General features: G+C 40.8%; 1 protein-coding gene across 1 annotated transcript in view; it reads right to left on the bottom strand.

Moving 5' to 3' along the window:
* Positions 1-19,054, bottom strand: part of Tnfaip6 (TNF alpha induced protein 6) — a 27,474-nt gene extending 8,420 nt beyond the window's left edge. Inside the window, exons 1-4 of the mRNA XM_004636655.2 lie at positions 19,002-19,054; positions 16,028-16,277; positions 9,594-9,731; positions 6,264-6,425 (exon numbers count right to left, since the gene is read on the bottom strand). Coding sequence (XP_004636712.1) covers positions 6,264-6,425; positions 9,594-9,731; positions 16,028-16,121 — 394 coding nt within the window. The 5' untranslated portion in view covers positions 16,122-16,277; positions 19,002-19,054. The remainder of the gene's footprint in view (positions 1-6,263; positions 6,426-9,593; positions 9,732-16,027; positions 16,278-19,001) is intronic.
* Between the last annotated feature and the right edge of the window lie 623 nt (positions 19,055-19,677).

Here is a 19,677-nt window from a genome sequence, read left to right as displayed (position 1 = left end):
AAAAAAAAAAAAAAAAAGAAAGAAAAAAGAAAAAAGAAAAAAGAAAAGAAAGGAAGAAATAAAGAAAGAAGAAAAAGGGGAGAACCCGAAAACTAAAAAAAGTGTATATGTGGTGGTGGTGGTGACTCTGCGCAGCATTTCAGGATATTTTTACTATAATAATCAGAGCTTTCTCTTCTGGATGTTTAACAACTGAGGTTTGGAGGCCAAAAAGGGAAATAGGTGGGCTAGAGGATAGCCAGTATTTTGGCCCTAGCCCTCCAAGGTCAGTGAGGACTCAGGACATAAGTGAGCCTCTGCTGTGATATCCTGTAACTCAGTTGAGTCCCTGATTTTCTGATCAAGGAGATTATTGGACCACAGAGGAAAGTGATTCAACAATGTATAGTGTACCTAAGGAGAGTCACCTGGAGAGAAAATAATCTCTCAAGCTTTGAAAGAAAGCAACTTGGTCAAGCAATGGCCGTGACTTATCTAGATGGCTGACACTGACAGACGATCTCATGGGTGCTGTACATGGTTCCCAGTTAAATCCTGAGACTGACTTTGATAGGTAGCAAAATGCTAACTTTTATTATACAGGTCTCATCTTAACTTGGTCTTAAGCATCCAGCTTAAGGAAACAAGGAAATGTAAAAAGTAATGCCATAATAAGATGCTAGGGGAGACAGCTCAGTAGAATAAGTACTTGTCTGGCAAGCGCTGGGTCCTGAGTTCAATCCCCAGTACCACAAAAAAACAAAAACAAAAAAGAGAGAAACAAGAAAAGTTATGAAAATATGGTAGGGGTAAAACCATAATAATATGCTAACTGTATAAGTTTCAAATCACTAACAAGTTCTGACAATTGCCAGTGTACTCCTATCTCACTACTGTGATGGATTGTTAGACTTTAGAGGGTTTAATTGCAGTATAAAGGTATGAAAAATCTTTGGAATGGTCTCAAGAATGAAAAAGTTTCTACAGTGTTCTCCAAAGACAGCTTCTCCAGAGCCGGGGAGATGGCTCAGTAGGATAAGCGCTTGACTGGCAAACGCAAGGATCTGAGTTCAATCCCCGGTTCCGAAAAAAAAAAAAAAAATCCCAGCTCTTCAGAGGCTGTAAGCAGGCAGATCACTACAAGTCTGATCTAGTAGTAAGACCCTGAACACCCAAAGACAGCTTCTCCAACTGCAAGGGAACACCCATCATTCACACAACAAAACAGTAGAAGGAGAGATATTAGAAGTGGCTGAAGCTGGAAATTGTTCCTATGTGAGAGGACCGACAAGGCCTCAGTGCCTAAAGCAGTCAAGCTAACTCAGTCTTGAGAAAAACATCCTGCCTGGACCATTTTGGCTATTAGTCACAAGGCAACCTTGTTTCATGATAGCAACTTACCAAAGTTATAAATAACGTTCCTACTGTTGTTCTTTCAGTACTTTGCCAATCAGGCAAGCAGACCACTACCTAAATTCAGCTATTTTTCTCTTCAATTTATTTTCTAAATATTCTCACTGTTTTCTCCCGGGGACTACCAAGAGACCAATGAGTCCCTATAATCTCTGAAAATGATTTTTCAAATTAACTAAAATGAGAGGGAAATAAAATTTAAGTAGACTCATCAAGAAATCCTGCCAAAACCAAGTGGACATGCCCAGGCAAGCCGGCTATCAGAGTACTTGTTCTTTGTGTAACACCTGTCTTTATTGTCTTTGTATAACTCATGGCCTTGCAATGTAACTTAAGAATGATGATGGACACTCATTGTCATCTGAGTTGTTTAAAGTCCCGTGGCAAACATAATGTACCAAATCGGCTACTATGCTTCCCTCTTGCTCGCCCCTAAAAAGCCTTGAAAACCCACAAGCTGAGACTCTCTTTGATAGTAATCCAAGTCAGACTTAAAAATAATAAAATTCTACAAAGACAACAATATGAAATGTATTAATTATTGAAACTGTCCTACTAATCAGTTTTGAAACTGTCTCATTGCTATTTGTTTCTCAATAAAATAAAAAAAATAACAATATTGTGAAAAAAAAATAATCAGAGCTTCCCCCAGGAATATTCCTCTTTAAGATACCTGCTTTTGCCGGATGTGGTAGTTCACTCCACTCTGTAAGCAGAGGCAGGAGGATTATAAATTAAAGCTCAACTTAGCAACCTAGAAATTTATTGAGACCCTGTCTCAAAATTTAAAAAGGGTTGGGGATGTAGCTCCGTGTGGAGACTCTTGGTCCAACCCCCAGATTGGAAAACAAAGCAAAACCCACTACGTTTAAAAATTGTGTGAGGAAAAAAAATTGTGTCAGAATGTTTAATGCTGTAGAAGAGAAGAAAACTTATTTTTTCAGGCTAAATAGTGACTTAAAAGATTGTGAATCAATAGGAGAACAGAAAGCACAGAGTTCAAGCTCTGTGTCTGTCCTATTCCTCATTTTCTTCACTGGTAAAATAAATATAACCATGTCTACCTTATAGGGCTATTCTCAGAATAACATATTGAAGATAAACCAAGAATATTATGCAAATGTAAGCTAACATTATTGTACAATGAATTATTACATGATGCGTAATTTGTTTGCATTCATAATTTGTATTCATTCAGCTTTTGAAGTGATTTGCATTGTCCCCGAGAATTCTATCTTCTTTGTAGATATCATTAGGGAAAAGAATTCAAATGCTGAATTAGAGATGTGAGTGGTGGTGACGGCTATAATCCCAGTACTGGGAAGCTGAGGCAGGAAGATTGCTGGGGAGTTCTGGGTCAGCCTTGACTACACAGTGAGTTCAAAACCAGTCTGAACTACATGGTGAGACCCTGTCTCAAAAAACAACAACAACAGAGAGAGAGAGAGAGAGAGAGAGAGAGAGAGAGAGAGAGAGAGAGAGCTGAGGTAATTTGGGCACTTATTTAATTCTATCTATTCAACAATTATGTGCATTCAGCTCTTCATTTTATGGTAATACAGTGATTGCCTTATGTATCCCTTATTTTAAAAACGACACATTCACAACCTGACTGGGCCTCTGATACCTGTTAATTGGTTAAAAATTCATACCTGAAGGCAGTTAGTGTCCAAACACATTCCAAAACTTAAAGTCCCCAGTTTCACTTTTGAGCCCTTAGCGACCCTATTCGTCCCTAGTTCAGCCGGAACCCAGCGGCCGTTGGCCGCGCCGCCGACTGCTTCTCCCCGCACTTGGGTTTCGGCGGCCCGCTCTGCTCGTGCAGGCAGATTCACCGCGTCCTTCCCACAGCTGCAGCCTGAGTGCGGAATCAGCCCATCACCAAACTTCTACGGAAGCCGGCTACACTGAGCATTGCGTAAGAGTAAGTCTCCTAGGATTCTGTGCACACATTCCTGGAATAAATAGTACTCAGCCTTTCTGAGAAAAGGAAGCAACTATCAAAAACTGGCAGATGAAGATGGCATTATTATAAAAGGACAGAAAAATCCTGCGAGAACACTTCGATTTGCTCGGCTTCGTTTACCCCTCACTTTGACCCTTGGAAAGGATGGTGCAGGAGCTCATAGATTCTGCTACTTATCAAGCAAATGAAGCAGCAGACTGTATTTGAAAGACTTGAGTTAAAACAGGAATTGCTTGTACAAATATATCAAAGAAAAAGAAAGTGCAGAGGGAAGGAGGGACGGACGCTTTCTGTGTTATTGACAACGACTGAATACGCGGCTACATATACAGTGGAATAGTACGATCGAGGACTAAACCTAACGTATGGAAAAACTGCTTTGGAAACTATACTTCTGTACTTTATTTCAATCAGTATTAGAAGACTGTGTGCTAGGCAAAAGTCTTTTTACTTGGGGTACATGTAATTTTAAGATATAGGTTAGTTATGGACCTGAAACACTGTGCTCCAATAACCAGTCTTTTTTTTTTTTTTTTTTTTTCCGGAACCAGGGATTGAACTCAGACCCTTGCACTTGCCAAGGAAGTGCTTATTCCACTGAGCCATTCCCCCAGCCCCCCAATAACTAGTCTTATTAAATGATAAATTCTGTAAAAGCATGCTAGGACTTCACCAGTGTGTTAAGTTTTCCACTGTGTTATATAGCCTTTCTTCCTTCTTTTCCTTTCTTTTCTTTTCTTTTCTTTTCTTTTCTTTTCTTTTCTTTTCTTTCTTTTATTGCAGTAGTGGGGATCAAACCCATTTACCCTGAGTTGATACCCAGTCCTATTTTATTTTTTTTTTTGAGAAAAGTCTGTCTAAATTACCCAAACTGTAGAGCGCAAACCTGCAATACTCCGGCCTCAGCGTCCTAGAGTGCTGGCTTTATAGTGTGCCACCACGCCAAGCTAGAGTTTCTACGAGGCAGGTCCAGATGAGACACACCTGAATATGGCCATAAATGCCGAAATGATTGGCAATTTATATATAATTTTGTACCATTTTGGGAATATGCACATAGAAGAATCTATTTTTTTCTCTGATAGCATGAAGAGCAATTCTTTGTATTAATGAATTTTCCCTTTAAATATTTCGAATAGCTATAGGAAAATACAATGAGAACTAGTCCAGCACTGAGGGAGGCTACAGCAAATTTGGTCCCCCCAGGGCTGCTTGGGTAGGTCTTGTCCCAAAAAGCAAACAGGTCTGGGAAAATAACTCAATGAGAGCGCAGTCCTGGGTTGCATCTCAGTGCTGCAAAGCAAAAATGAAAGCTAGTACATGTAGAATATAATTGCAAAGCCACAAAATGAGAGTTACCTTGGGGGCCTGACCCTTAGCTCAGTTCTTTAAGTGGCTGCTTCAACAAAGCAATCAGGCTCAGGTTGCTCTGGTTCGATCCCCACAACTCAAGCCAGCCAAATCTGCCCTGAAGGCATTCGGGGCAAAAAAAAAAAGTTACCTTGTTTGGGAGCATTTATATGAAAAAGTAAATTAGGGAAAGAGTTTGTCCCCTTTTCCTCACTCTACCAAAGGGGTGATTTTGAACAGTTAACATTTTATAGCATCACTTTTTATTGTTTTGGGTATTGATGACAGATTTATAATGCATGTATGTGTGAGTGTGTGTGTGTGTGTGTGTGTGTGTGTGTGTCCTTCTTTGTGACCAGGAAGTTCCCTGGCACAAAGCTGACTTCTTATCCTGCCTGCCCCTCTTGTTGGCTGCCTGATTGGAGTGAGGTTACTTACGTTCAGCCTCCCTATTGCTAATGCAGTGGTGAATAGCTCCTTGAAGAGTTGGGAATGCTAAGAGGGTGGAGGTGAGGAAACAGCCCAGCATCCAGTACAGCGTAAGGCTCCAACACGGCACCTACTCTTCATGATTATTATTACCAAATTGGATTCTTTCAAGAAGAATAATCTCTCTCTCTCTCTCTCTCTCTCTCTCTCTCTCTCTCTCTGGCTGTCTGTTTCTCTGTCTCTCTCTGTCTCATTCTCTGTCTCTCTCTGTCTGTGTCTCTCTCTCTCATGCACAAAGGACTGAAGCCAGGGCCTTCACACTGAGCTACAATCACAATGCTTTTTAAAAAAACCTTTGCCTTCAATACCTGGAAAGCTGAGCTGCCAGGTCTGCTGGGCCTGGTTTCTCCTTCTCACTTTTGCTTTAACTGTGAGAACTTAGCTCTCATAGTAGAAGATAACATTGTCCTTATTTTGTGATTTATGTCCCCTGTCTTTTTTTTTTTTTTTTTCAAGGAAAGCCCTTGCCTTCTGCCCTGCCTCTGAGCTAAGGAAGGGGTACAGTGACTGTCCCTGGGCATAGCTCATCTGCGGGATGAGTATTATTAGGCTGACTGGTTTTCCCATAGTGCACAGGGGTGGCTGCTGCCTGGCTGTGTCTCAGCAGGCCTTTCATCAGCAGGCTGGGACTGTGATTCCCAGTGTGGAACAATCTGGAAACAGAAACTACTGCTATTCTTCACATAAACAACCACATCCAAAATGTTTATTCCTGTGCCACAAACAAACCCACCTGAGTCTCACCTTTTATGACACTCTTATTAAGTCACCCACATAAATACATATATAATAAATACAAAAACAGCAAAAAAAAAAAAAAAAAAAAAAACCTTTGCCTTTTGAAATTTTGAGACAAGGTCTCAAGAAGCTGTTAGGTTGGCCAAGCTGGGTTTGTACCTGTGACGTTCTGCCACAGCCTTTGAAACCCTTGTTTATGGTTGTGCTCCACATGCTCAACCAACTCTTTTTAACAACTTCTTAGTCTCCCATAAGTATTTTGTTGTGTTTTTTTAATAGTGTGTATGTAACTTTTTTGGAAAGCATTAAAAGATGATTTTTAACAAACCATGTGGGTTGTAGCAGTATGCATCCCATCTTTCACTCCTGTTGAGACGGACTCCATAGTCGATAATTCCAGTTTTTCCAAATCCACAGTTGGGCCCTGGCTTCACAATGGGGTACCCAACTCTGCCCTTGGCCATCCACCCGGCGGCACAGACATGAAATCCTGCCAGAGAGGAAAAAAGGGTTGAGGTGTTGACGAGGAATCCATGGTCCCTCAGCTGTCCTGATTCACTTCCTGCAAGATGGGAGAAACTGCTTCCATAGAAAAGAGAATACACACAAAATATAATCTGTGACTCTTACTAGAAAGTTGTCCTACTTTTAAAAAAAGATGTAAATGGATTAGAAATCACACCATAGATATAAAACCAATCCAATTTCAAAGGTACTTTCTTTTCACAAATGATCTCTCTGTCTCTCTCTCTGTCTCTCTCTCTGTCTCTCTCTCTGTCTCTCTCTCTGTCTCTCTCTGAACTGGGGATTGAACTCAGGCCCTTGTGCTTGCCAGGGAAGCATGTATTCTACTGAGCCATCTCCCCGGCCCCATCTTTCTCTTTCTTTCTTTCTTTCTTTCTTTCTTTCTTTCTTTCTTTCTTTCTTTCTTTCTTTCTTTCTTTCTTTCTTTCCCTCTTTCCCTCTTTCTTTCTTGGTCTCTTTGAGACAGGGTCTTACTGTGCAGCTCAGGCTGGTCTTGAGCTCACTTTGTAGCCCAGGCTGGTCTCAAGCACAATTACGGGTATGTTCCACCATGCCCAGCAGCACAAATTGTCTCTCACTATGTGATAATTTCTGAAATTACTGTGAATTCTGGAAAAGCTTTTTCAAGTGGTAATCTAATTCATTTCTATATCAAAATCAATTAAGATTCAGTAATATCGTGAAGATTTGAGCTGATGTGGTGTTGCATACCTGTAATCTCAGCACTCAGGAGGCTGAGGTAAGATTGCTGCAAATTTAAAGCAAGCCTGGGTTACATAGAGAGTTCAAGGCTAGGCTGAACTACAGAGAGAGACCTGGCCTAAAGAAAAAGCAAAAATGTGAAAAAGAGCCAGTTACAGTGGCATTCTACAATCCCAGCACTTCGGGAGGCTGAGGCAGGAAGATCATGATTTCTGAGGAGAGCTTGCCCTGTAGAAGGTGTTCAAGGCCATCCTGGGTTATATATTAAGACCCTGTCTCAACGAAGAACAAACAAAAAAGATCTGAATATGGCTAAATTCTCTCATAAATTTCAAAGAAAAGCTCCACCTCTTTTCCTTGTTCAGCTTCAGAGGCTGTTTTAGTGTCTGTAAGAGCAAATGTGGGGGCTGGGAGATGGCTCAGTAGAATAACCGCTTGCCTGCCAAGCTCAAGGGCCTGACTGAGTTCAATCCCTGGTTCCACAAAAAAAAAAAAAAAAAAAAAAAAAAAGAAGAGCAAATGTGTGATCCCAGCTCTCAGAGACTGAGGCAGGAGGGTAGCTGTGAGCTCAAGGCCAGCCTGCATTACATAGTGAGACCCCCGCCTCAATAAAGAAACAAACAAATAAACCAATTGTGTGTGTGTGTGGGGGGGTACTACAGGTCAAATGTGGAGTCTTTGCCCTAAGCAATATCTTTAGGTCTTTTTTTTATTTTTTATTTTGAGACAGGGGTTCATTAACTCACTAAATTGTTTAGGCTGAGCAGGAATTTGGGACCCTCCTGTAGCAGCCTCTCAGAGAGCTGGGGTTTCAGGAGTGTGGCCCAACACTTGACTCGGAGAGCACTTTGACTAGAGGCGGACTCTGTGTAGCTCTTTGTTCCTGGGATCAGCAGTGCCACACACAGGCCTGGTCTTCACAGGAGCACCTGGCACCCCCGGTCTGAGAGCGCACAGTACCTTGTGATCCATTTTGCACGTCTACAGGTCTGCATCTGTGCATTGAACCCACTGGGGATTAAAAATGTGTACATGCTTTCAATTGCATTTGAGCTCAATAAGATGCTGAGCTTGTTTCTTGTTCATATGAAGCTACAATGTGTGGTTTTATGGGCGTCTGGGATCATCCCCTCATGGACACCGCGCAACAGCTGTCTGTTGTTGGTATGTGCAGTAGCAGCATAAGCTTAGCCAGGCATTTTTCTGTCAACCAAGGAGCTCCTATGGGAGTGGTCCGTTCTCCCAAGAGTTCAGGACAGGTGGCAGCAGCCCATTTTTGTGTAAAGAAACAAGTCGTTCCATCTGGTTAATTATTGGAGTTCTTACTAGATCGGCTGACATCATCTCAGTGTCTTTCTCTTGCCATTTTGTAATGTGCTTCCCCTTTCCCTCACTTGTTTGTTTGATTGTAAACAGGGTCTTATCACGTAACTCAGACTGGCCCTTAACTTAGAATCTTCCTGCCCCAACTTCTTCACGGTGGGATTACAAGAATTTACCATCTCTCCCGGCTCCCTCACTGATTTTGATCACAGAGTACAAAGGTATTCTCTCACTTCATGTTAAAAATAGTGGGAAAAGCCAGGCGTGGTCATGCACTCCTGTAATCCTAGCACTTGGGAGGCAGAGCAGGAGGATCATTGTGAGTTTCAGGCCAGCCTGGGCTACAAAGTGAGTCCAAGGCTAGCCTGAACTACCTTGCGAGACTGTTTCAAAAAGACTAATTAAATAAATATATTGGGGAAAAAAAAAACTGGGCATAGTGGTGCATACCTGTAACCCAATAGCTCACAGGGACTGAGGCAGGGGGACCACTGAGGCAGCGGGACCACAAGGACTGAGGCTAGCCTGAACTGCAGAGTGAGATCCTGTCTCAAAATGAAAACAATATATATATGGAAAAATGGCTCTAAATGCACTATTTCCCATGCCAGGGAAATTTCTTCGTAAAGCTCAACATACTAGCATCACTTAAAACAGTCGAGGAAACCCAGGCTAAGGCATTAAAGATGTGAATGCTCAGTAAAAATGAAGGGCAAGGGCTAGGGATACAGATCAGCAGCACAAGTGCCTGCCTAGAAAGCGTCAAGGTCCCAAATTAGATTCCCAGTACCAAAAAAACCAAAACAAACAACAACAACAAATTACAATAAAGCTCAAGGGAAATTTACACATAAGATATTGACATAAGTTCTTTTTCTTTGTTTATTAGATCAGTGGATTGAGACCCTAGACATGATGATAGTACTGTAATCTTCTGGCTTCAAGTAGAAGGGTATGGAGGAAGCCAGAGAGCAAAGGTGCCAGAGGAGCTTAGAGCTCTATTCAAAAGGGCTGGAGAGAGGAGTTCCAAGAGCACAGGAAAGGTGCAGTGTCCCCCACCCTGTACCCTAAGGCTAAAAATGTAGAAAATCATCGTCAAATCAGTTACCAATTTTTCTGGCTGCTTCTAGCTGCTTGTAGGTGGCGAGACGGCCGCCTTCAAACTCACACACCGCCTTGGCTTCTGCATAGGTGAGCTTGTATTTGCCGGACCGGGCCTCTCTGTGGTACACACCAGCTGCTTGTTCTGTAAAGCCACAAAATGTCATCAATGCAGGATTACCCAACTCTTGGGGAACAAGGGAAATTTTGCCTCAGTTGGAAGATGACATCAACTATTGTTTCTGCCAAAGAATTTCCTAGGTCAGCTGCCAGAGTGACTTAAGTTTTTATTGTTAGAAAGCTTTGGAAAAAATATGAATGAGGGGACTTTTAAGGGAATTTTGAGGGAGACATAAAAATTTGAGGCTATGTTACTATGTTCTGATACAGTAGCCTGAAAGTATTTTTATGCAATATTTATGATATTACTAAATATATAATATTTTTTATTCAATATTCTACATTATTCTAAAGTGATAAACCTTTGGATTTCTCTTGACTTTAGCAAGGTCATAGAAACTTGGAGGGAAGGCGGCAAGATAGCTCAGCAGACTAAGCAAGGACCTGCTTAGACAAGCGAGGACCTGGGTTTGATGTAATGCTGGCCCTGCCCCTGGGCGTGCTGAGCAGGCCACTGAGACCGGGCATGGTGGTGCACACCTGTAAATCCCAGATCTGGGGAGGCTGAAAATAAGAGAATCACTCTGAGTCCGAGCTGCATAGTGAGACCCCGTACCAAATACATTAAAAAACAAAACAAAACAAAACTTGGAGGCGTATACAATAGGGACAAAGTGAATGGAAGACAAAAGAAACCAATAAAAATGATATATTATGCAAGCTCACAGTGATGAAGAAAATTAAGCCAAAATATCTATTTGAGGGAAATGACTAAGGCAATATAATTGAGACTTTGGTGAATAAATAAAGAGCTGCAGAGAAGTCATAAGGAAAGCAAAGCAAACAAACACTGCATCAACAAAAAGAAAAACAGACTCAAACACAGCAGAGGAAAAAAATGGCCCACCTAACTTGCACTTAGTGCCTAACTTCTTTAATCTGATTTTTCTTCCTTGGTTCACACGCTGTTCCCAACATCTTGTAGGCAGTGATAAGTCATACATGAGTTGTTTTCCAATAGATCATTGTCTGAGTGGATTATTTTGAGTTTCAAGTGCCTTCTGCCATAGAAGCCATGTGAAAGGATTCCCAGGACAGCACTTATAGGTTGACTCCAGTGATTAACTCTAACAGCTTTAAGGAGCCTGCCAGATTGTGGCTCAGTATTTGTACCAGGACCTATGAAATGAGGGTCCACTAAGAGTATTTTCTATAAGAATGCATATCCCTTGGCATGCAGCAAGCTGTAAGTGCAGAAACTCGAGCTGGGTGCAGGGGTGCATATCCGTAATTGTAGTTACTGGGGATGCTGAGACATAAGCAGGATGGGTACGAGGCCAGCCTGGGTAAGATCCTTTCTTAGAATTACAAATTGAAAGGGCTTTGGATGTAGCTTAGTGGTAGAGCATCCCTGGTTTCAATTCGTAGTACCTGGAGGAAACTCCTAACTCGATTCATTGTTCACCTCTTCAAACTGGTTTAAAGTTGGCACGCTACCACCGTTAAGCTGGCCATGGAGCTGAATAACATTCCTGCTTTTCTGGACTTCAAGGGTTACTGCTCGGTCCATTAGGAGGTAAAGGCCCATCCTTACATGCAGAAGACCTTAGGTCATTTGGTGCTCAGAGTGGGACACTGCCAATCTCTCATGATATGAACCAGAGACACAAATCATAACTAGTCTGATGTCTTTGTTGAAGACTGTTTTCCAAGTGTCTTTTGTATGGCAAAGCCTCAGCAAACTTGTGTTACCTTGCAACTTGGGGTGTGTGTGTACTCGTGTGTGTGTGCATGTGCATGTGTATGTGTGTGTTTGTGTGTGTGTGTTGTTCTCAGGACTGGGAATCAAACCCTGGGACTTTGTACTTTGTTCCATCCACAGCCCCTTTTGTATTGTGACACCAAAATGTGTGTGTGGCCAGCTCAGCCCACTAGGGGGTGGGACTGGCTGGCATGTGGTGCTGGGGGATTGAACCGAGGTCCCTGTGCTTTGCTAAGCTTGTTCTAAGTAGGTGCTTTAGACCACTGAGCCATCTCACCAGCCCCATTTTATCTGTTTCATAAGAATATAATGTAAGCATTTTTATTTGAAAATTAATGTAGGACTCTTGTTGCACAGGTCCTGCTTTACCTTGGTCTTAACCATCCAGTAGAAAAGTATGAAGACGAAATATAGGAAGTAAAGCCATATTGTTATGTTGAGCTGTGGGGGACTCAGGTCAATAATTTCTGACATTGCCAGTTAAACAGAAGACCCAATGCTATTATGGGCTACTGGACTCTTTTAGAATATTTTGCTGAGTTTACACACCTATAATATTCAATAACGGAACTTAGAAAAATTGGGGTATACTTATGAATGTCCATTTTGTATCTGTGTATTCAAAGTGGTTGGGATAGATATATAGTTGCATTCTCTTAATGAATAGAATGATTTTTTCTAATGGTGTTTGTAAGTAGGATCACAAGTCTGCATCTTGAACAGCAATTAACCACTAAGAAGAATATATGCAGTGTATTATTTGTTGAAACTGTACTTTCAATTTGATTTGAAACTGTCTCATTGCTATATGTTTATCAATAAAACTTTGAAAAGAAAAAAAAAAAGAAAGAAAATTAATGTAGGAAAGGGCCAGCGAGATAGTTCAGTGGAGCAAGTGCCTGTTTAGACAAGTGTAGGGACTGGGTTCGATCCCTGGCACCACATGCTGTGCTGGCCACCAAGACCTGATGGTGGCACACACTGTAATACCTGTGCTAGGGAGGCTGAAAACAGGAGGATCGCTATGAGTCTGAGTTGCTTAGTGAGACCTTGTACTGAATACATATATAAAAAAGAAATGTATTTTAATGTATGACAAGATTTCCTCAAATGTTTCTTGTTATATTACTACAATTTTTTTATTTTTTATTTTTTAATGAAGGTGGGTCTCACTCTAGTTCAGACTGTCCTTGAACTCACTATTTAGCCCAGGCTGACTTTAAACTCTCATTAGTCCTTCTGCCTCAGCCTCCCAAATCCTGGCCACCATGCCCAGCTTACAAATTGAAATATTATATTTGCTAGAAAAAATGAAGACAGAAGATTTTAGAAAACAATTAAAAAATTTCCTCCCTGTAATCAAAAACATTGGTACTTGCTGATACTTGTCAAGAAATAAGATAGAAAAAAAAAAAATAAGATAGCAATGGTGATAGAAAAAATTTATGTGCTACCATTTTGAAACTTAATTCGGGGCTGGTGAGATGGCCCAGTGGTCTAAAGCACCTACTTAGAGCAGGCTAAGCTAAGCAAAGCACAGGGACCACGGTTCAATCCCCCAGCACCACATGCCGGCCAGCCCTGCCCCCTGGTGGACTGAACTGGCCACACACACACACACACACACACACACACACATAAATAAATAAAAACAAACTTAATTCGTTAAGTATTGATATTCTATGCTATTTCTTAAAGAGAACCAAACTTAATAGCCTTATGAACAAGTTGAGACTTGTATGTGTGCTTGATACACACACAAATGCCTTAAAACAAGGCATTTTTCCCCGGTTCCGCAAAAAAAAAAAAAAAAAAAAAAAAAAAAAAAAAAAAAAAGGATTTTTATAAAATAAATCCTAATTAATTTTTAAAAAATCTTAATTTTATTTATTTACTCATTTATTCATTCATTTATTATGTTGCCTGGGCTGGTCTTTTTTTTTTGCTACATAGCAACATCCTGAGACAGGATGTTGCTATGTAGCACAAGCTGGCCTTGAACTCACAGGGATCCTCCTGCCTCAATCTTCCAAATGCTGAGATTACAGTTGTGTGCTACCATAGCTGCCTGGGCTGGTCTTGAACTTGAGGACTCATCAATCTCCTGCCCTAGCCTACTGTGTAGCAGGAACTATAGGATTAGGCCACCCCAGTAACTAAATCTTAATTTTATTTTTCCAATTATTAAAGTCATGATTTATAAATCTTAATTTTATTTATTTATTTTTGTTTTTTAGTACAGTGTCTACAGGGCTATGTAGATTGAACTCCTAGTAATACTCCTGTGTTCAGTCTCCCAAGAGCTGGGATTGCAGGCGTGCACCACCATGCCCAGTCTCCATCACCTTCTCAGCTTGCCCTGGGGCAGGGCCAGATGGCACACTGGGGATGGAACCCTGGCCACCGCGTCTGCCTGAGCAGGCGCTTTAATCCACTGAGCTATTTGGTTGACCCATAAATCTTAATTTTAAAAGCTTTACTTTTAAGAAGAAAAAATATTTTATTAATGTCCTAGTCAATAATGTTATTTTTTAATACTGAAAATTTGACTAATTGATAATGTTTTCTTACAGAAAGTGACCACAGAAGAATGTTGGCTGCTACCTCTACTGCTAGTTCAATGGTAGAGGAGACCCTCAGCCTTGTATAAATCGCTTCCTGAGCCTCAGTTTCTTTATGTAGCAACTGGGAACAAAGATAGCTCTTGGACCTCATGAAATACTACTTTTTCTTGTTTTCCAGGTTTGGTACAATGGCTCAAAAGAAATATAATATGTGTTTTTAATTTTCATGACCCCAATAAAACCGATGGAAATTCTTTGTCCTTTAGTGCATTTCTGTTCTGTTCTATTTAAATTCCTGTTTAAAGAACCTGAGGATACCAGAATTAGAGTGTCCTGTTCATTATACTTGCTAACAGATTTCTGCCTTCTAATCTAATTCTCTTTCATCCCTGAAGTTTCTAATATTATACTGACCCAGCCAACTGTAAACAGTTTGTGTTAAGCTGACTGGTCAATAATTTGTCTCAGATTGAAGTAATCTGCTGTTCTCCTGAGCCTCAGATTTGCAGCCTGGTATGAGCAAAGATCCAGCTGTGCTCCTTTCGGCCTCTGGGTCAGAACTCCTATGATCCACATTTACATTTTTGTAACATACTACATCACCTAAAAAGATAACCACTTGAAATTACTTCATCACTAGAGCACTTGGTGTCATTTCAAAGTTTATCTGTAGGGGCTTGCTTCTTACTGGCTTTCTTTCTTCCTATCTGTCTTTCTTTTCTTTTTTTTTTTTTTTTTTGGTGTCAGGAATCGAACTCAGGGTTTCACATTTGCCAGGCAGTTAGTGTGCCACCGAGCTACATCCTCAGCCTTATGCCTTTCTTTTGTCATTTGGTATTAGGATGTGTGTGTTTCCTCAGTCTGCTTGTGTTCAATGAGAAAAAGCACAGATTTGCTCATTTTTTTTACTAAATTCCAGAACTCGTCTTGACCAAATGAATCTCTCTGAAATGAGTTCACTGGCTCCACTTGGCCAAAAAAAAAAAAGGTGGCAAGGCCATGTAGTAGGAGTCTGGCTTTTTAATGAAACCCTCATGGTTGTAGTTCTTACCAGAGAGAAGCCTGCAGCAAGGGAAAATAGTTTGCAGCCATGTGCTGCTTAGCAAGCATATAACCAACATGTGGGTTAATTTTGCTTTGTCTTTATTGCTTAATTGTGTACAAGAATCTGTTGATTGTTCACTGAGCAATTTAATTTTTTTCTCTATTAAACATGATAATGGACATTAAAACTATGAATTTATATTTTAAGAATTAAAGTATTGCTCAGAGTTCTCTAAGGGATGTTTTGTGCTTTCTGTATCTTGGGGTGTTTTTGTGGGTTCTGTTATTTATCTTCACAGTTTGGCCTATATCATTCTTTACATGTAGCAGAACAAAACAACAAAAGAAACTGTCGTTGTCTAACAATTGTGTTAGAGAAGTATTTAGATGGATAGCACAACAAAAGGAAGTGATAAGAATGCATACAAAAGTAGAACCCCCCCCCCCAAAAAAAAGTAGAAACCTTTTTCTTTCTTTTTTGCTTTGTCAAAATAAAGGATGCTTGGGAAAGCTTACATAAACTCTCTGCATCTAAGTACAAAACCAGTTACTGTAAACATTTCATACATCTCATCGTCTCTGAAACTTACCTGCAGATTCAATTGAAATAAAAAGCAACTACTATATTGGTGTTCTGAGTTTGTTAAAGAGACTCTCTTCCCTATGCTACTGAAGGTATTTTGAAGGTCTAAAAAAGAAATTTTCATTATACAGATAGATCTTTTTTTGCATTGCACTAGAACAACTCATTTTATTGAAAGCTATTTTTAAATTTTAGAAAGCAAGAGTACTTAAAAAAAAATGGCATTTCACTAGCTATCTTCCCTAAGCATTTTCTTTGAAAGCACCAGCCTTCAACAGATCAGAAATTTTTCCTGCTTCGATCCACTCTTCCAAGTTTTCAAAGAGTTGACATTCCCCAAAAGAAGCCCCACGAGGGAAGTTTCTTACCAAGCCATATGGAGTTATGAAAAATTCCATCCTTGAAGCCCCATCCTTGAGCCTCTTCCCAGAGCAAGAGAAGTAAGTAAGTTAGGATGATCATATCGTCAGCTGCAGGGACGTTAACCGGCTGGCGGAGGCTGCCCGCAATAAATCCTCAGAACAGCGGCTGAACTGTGCCTGAAACATCTGGTTTCCACATCTTTCTTAAATAGTTTTTTTCAGCTGTGAGGTCAGCGCGGTTCTCCAATGGCGTCTTCTGTTGTAGAATTACACAATTAACTCAATGTCTGCGCAAGCCCTCTGACTCATCTGCACGAACGACCTGAACTGGGGGATCGGATGCTCATCTATGTTTTCAAATGCAAACACTCAGAAAGGAGTTCATTCATCCTGTGGGTCACAAGCACCTTCCTATTAGGAAGTTTGTGTAACTTGCTGCATATTCAAGCAACAATTAAAAGAAAGCCAAACTGCAGTAGGAATTTTAAGAGAAATGCCGAATATCTTATTTGCATTCTCAGTGGGGGAGTGTAAGGTTTGGGGTGAAGTTCTAATCTTTCGCTTGATGCTGGTAGGTTTACATTAGTTTTCCCTAAACACTGCCAAGCTGTGTAGAGATTTTAAACAAAATGTGCATAGTTTGACGATGTAGGACTTTTTTATTCTCTGTCTGCATTTATTTTAAAGTCTGTGAAAATGTGGCTTGTTATTATTAGCATATATATATATATATATCTATCAGCTTCTCCCAGATTTGAAATCCATAGGACATTTGTGCAGCTGTGGCATATCCTAGGATGGCATAAGACCTCCCTAGTTCACCCATCTTTGAAGTATTAGGAGAAAGGAGGGTAGGTAGTAAAAAAGGTAATGAACATACGGTTTTAACTTCCCTAGAGCACTCTCACGTTGAAGATGATCAAAATAGTAGGTGATGATAATTTAGTAAAGTCCCCATTCCTTCCCATGTCCTGAATGTTCCTATATAAAAATGCGAGGTGCCTGGGTCATAGGTTTGGCAATATTCCAACTCTTCCCGAAGCTACTGGAATTTTCTGCTGTTGACTGGTACCCATTTATGGATATTACTTCTCTTTCTTATTAGTTAATCACCATTAAAAAAATTTTTTTTATCATTCTTTGTTTTTTTTTTTTTTTTTTTTTTTTTTCGTGGAACCAGGGATTGAACTCAGACCCTTGTGCTTGCCAGGGAAGCACTTATTCCACGGAGCCATCTCCTGGTCCTATCATTCTTTGTTATTTATTTTATTACTATTTATTTGTGACACACAATATGGTAATTACATTCATCTTGGGGAACTGGTACATACACACATCACACCTTGATCATTTTTAACTTTCCCTGTTCTTTTCTGGTACTGGGAATCAAGCTCAGGACCTTGCACTCGCCAGGCAGGTGCTTGTGCGTGGAGCTATCTCCCCAGCATTTTCCTTATTCTTGTTCAGCTTTTCCTCAGGTCATAGCACTCATTTCACCCATGCTCTGTCAGTCCCTCCAGGCAGGAAGATCATGAATCCAAGGCAAGCGTGGGCCACAGAGCAAGGTCAAGTCCAGCCTACACTACATAGACTCTGTCTCAGGGAAAAAACAGTCAACTTTCTAGACATGATTTACATGGAAGCTAACTTTTTTTTTTTGACACAGGGTTTTACTTTTTATTTCAGGCTGGACTTGAACTTACTATGTAGCTCAAGCTGTCCCTGCCTGAGCCTTCCCAGTGCTGAGGTTATAGGTATACAGCACATCTGTCTTTGAAGTTAGCTTTAAATCCCTTTGACAGCTTTGTCTTGAACACCATGGGCTAGTCCTGGTCTCATCTCTCCTCAAAATAGCTATTGTAGGGAGGTAGGCTGAAGGTACAGAATGTACTGTACACTTACTGAGATAGGCATACAATTACCAGCATCCGAAGTCTCTATTTTGGGCCCAAAGCAAATGAGAAATGAAGGGAAAAGGCCACTGATTGGGCTAGTGAGTTTAAATTTGGTGTCCAGAGAAGGATGCAGTCTAGACCACATGGGTGTGACTACGGTGACCACAAGATGGACGCTGAGAGAAGGATGAGTAGTTATGTCAGCAGGAGCAGACTATGATATTTCTCTGGGAAATGAAAGGAGATGAATATTTTGAGTTTGTGGTTTAATAAGTAAACATTACTTGCACATGGTTACAGCAAAACTGTCACCTCTTTCCCCATGGGCTGCTTATATTCTCTGGCAACATCATTTCTGTATGTTTCTCAACCTAATTTCCCCTTAGTGTTCATTTATCACAAATTACTCTCAGGAAAGCATTTGCAATTAATCTTTGGCAAAGCTAATGACAGAACTAAGAACAGATACTCTTCTGTATTCATTTGCATTTTAATGAAGTTCCAAGTATCACAGTATGTGAATGTTTACCTTGTTTTAACATGAAATGTAATGAGTAGCTATGATGGGTCAACCCAGTCTGGCATGGAGGATTTCTCCCCCCCACTCCAGCTGTCATAAGGAACAAAAATGTTTCTCCTTACTTCTGTCCACTGTTTGAAGACTTGTCCTTCCTGCCATCAAGGAAATGGAAAACACTGCCCGCTAGAGCCCAGTTACTCATGTGGGCTCTAGTTTTGAAGGGTGTTCAATTCCGATGTGGAAGAAAAGAAGAAATGGAGTTTTTATATGGAAAAGATGCAGGCAAGTAATCCAGAGGAAGGAGAATATGAGAATAGCAAAAAGAATATTGCCCAAGAGTCTGGGGAGATAGCTTGGGGGGTGTAAGAGCCTGCCTGGTAAGCACAAGGACCCAGGTTTGATCCCTGGTACCGCATGCGATGCTGGCTCCAGAATCGAAACTGAGCATGGTAGCACATGTCTGTAATCCCAGCACTGGGGAGGCTGAGATAGAAGGAACTCTGCCAGTCTGAGCTATAAATAAATAAATACAAGATTTAAAAAAAAATATTGTCTAATAACTTACCTTGCAAATTGTCAAAGAAATGTCTCCTCCCCAACTCCAAGGCCATTTCCAGGATGTCTCGCAAGGAGCTGACAGAGGCTAGTGTTTACTGATAAAACCTCCTTTCAATCACTCACAAGACTTTACCATCAAATGTGGAGCTTTCATGGATGAATGCCCCCTCCTCTAATCTCTGGATCTGGGCTCAAGCTGTTCAGTTCTTCCTCTTACCCTGTCATCCCTGTCAGCCCAGCAAGACTGCTTTTTGTGCATCAAGCTCCTCTTCTGGCTCTTGTAACAAGGTTCCAACCTTGCCTGCAAGCCACCATGGCTGCTCCTTACCTAAGGGCGTAGTGTGGAGAACTCTGTATCTGAATGCGGCAGGACTGCGCAGATCATATAGATTCCCTTAATTTGGCCTAGTGATATCAGTACTGTACAAATGTCAAGATTTCAACGTGGAATCCCAAACATCTGACAGAATGAGATGTGTTAAATCCTTTTGATGTGTTTAGTCTCAGCTAACAAGGGAGAGCGATGGAGACTTGTGCAATGGATACAGACAGAAGGGGGAGAGAGAGGGCTGGCAAAAGGTTCTGAGAGAGCACATGTTTCATTATACAAAAAACCTAGATTTGAACAGCAAGACACTGGGACAAGATGCAATTCTTTGATGCGCAGTATGAAAGATAAAGCA

The sequence above is a fragment of the Octodon degus genome, unplaced genomic scaffold (assembly GCF_000260255.1).
Source record: "Octodon degus isolate 3935 unplaced genomic scaffold, OctDeg1.0 scaffold00082, whole genome shotgun sequence".
Classification (NCBI taxonomy): Eukaryota; Metazoa; Chordata; class Mammalia; order Rodentia; family Octodontidae; genus Octodon; species Octodon degus.
This window is presented reverse-complemented; position numbering and strand designations above follow the sequence as displayed.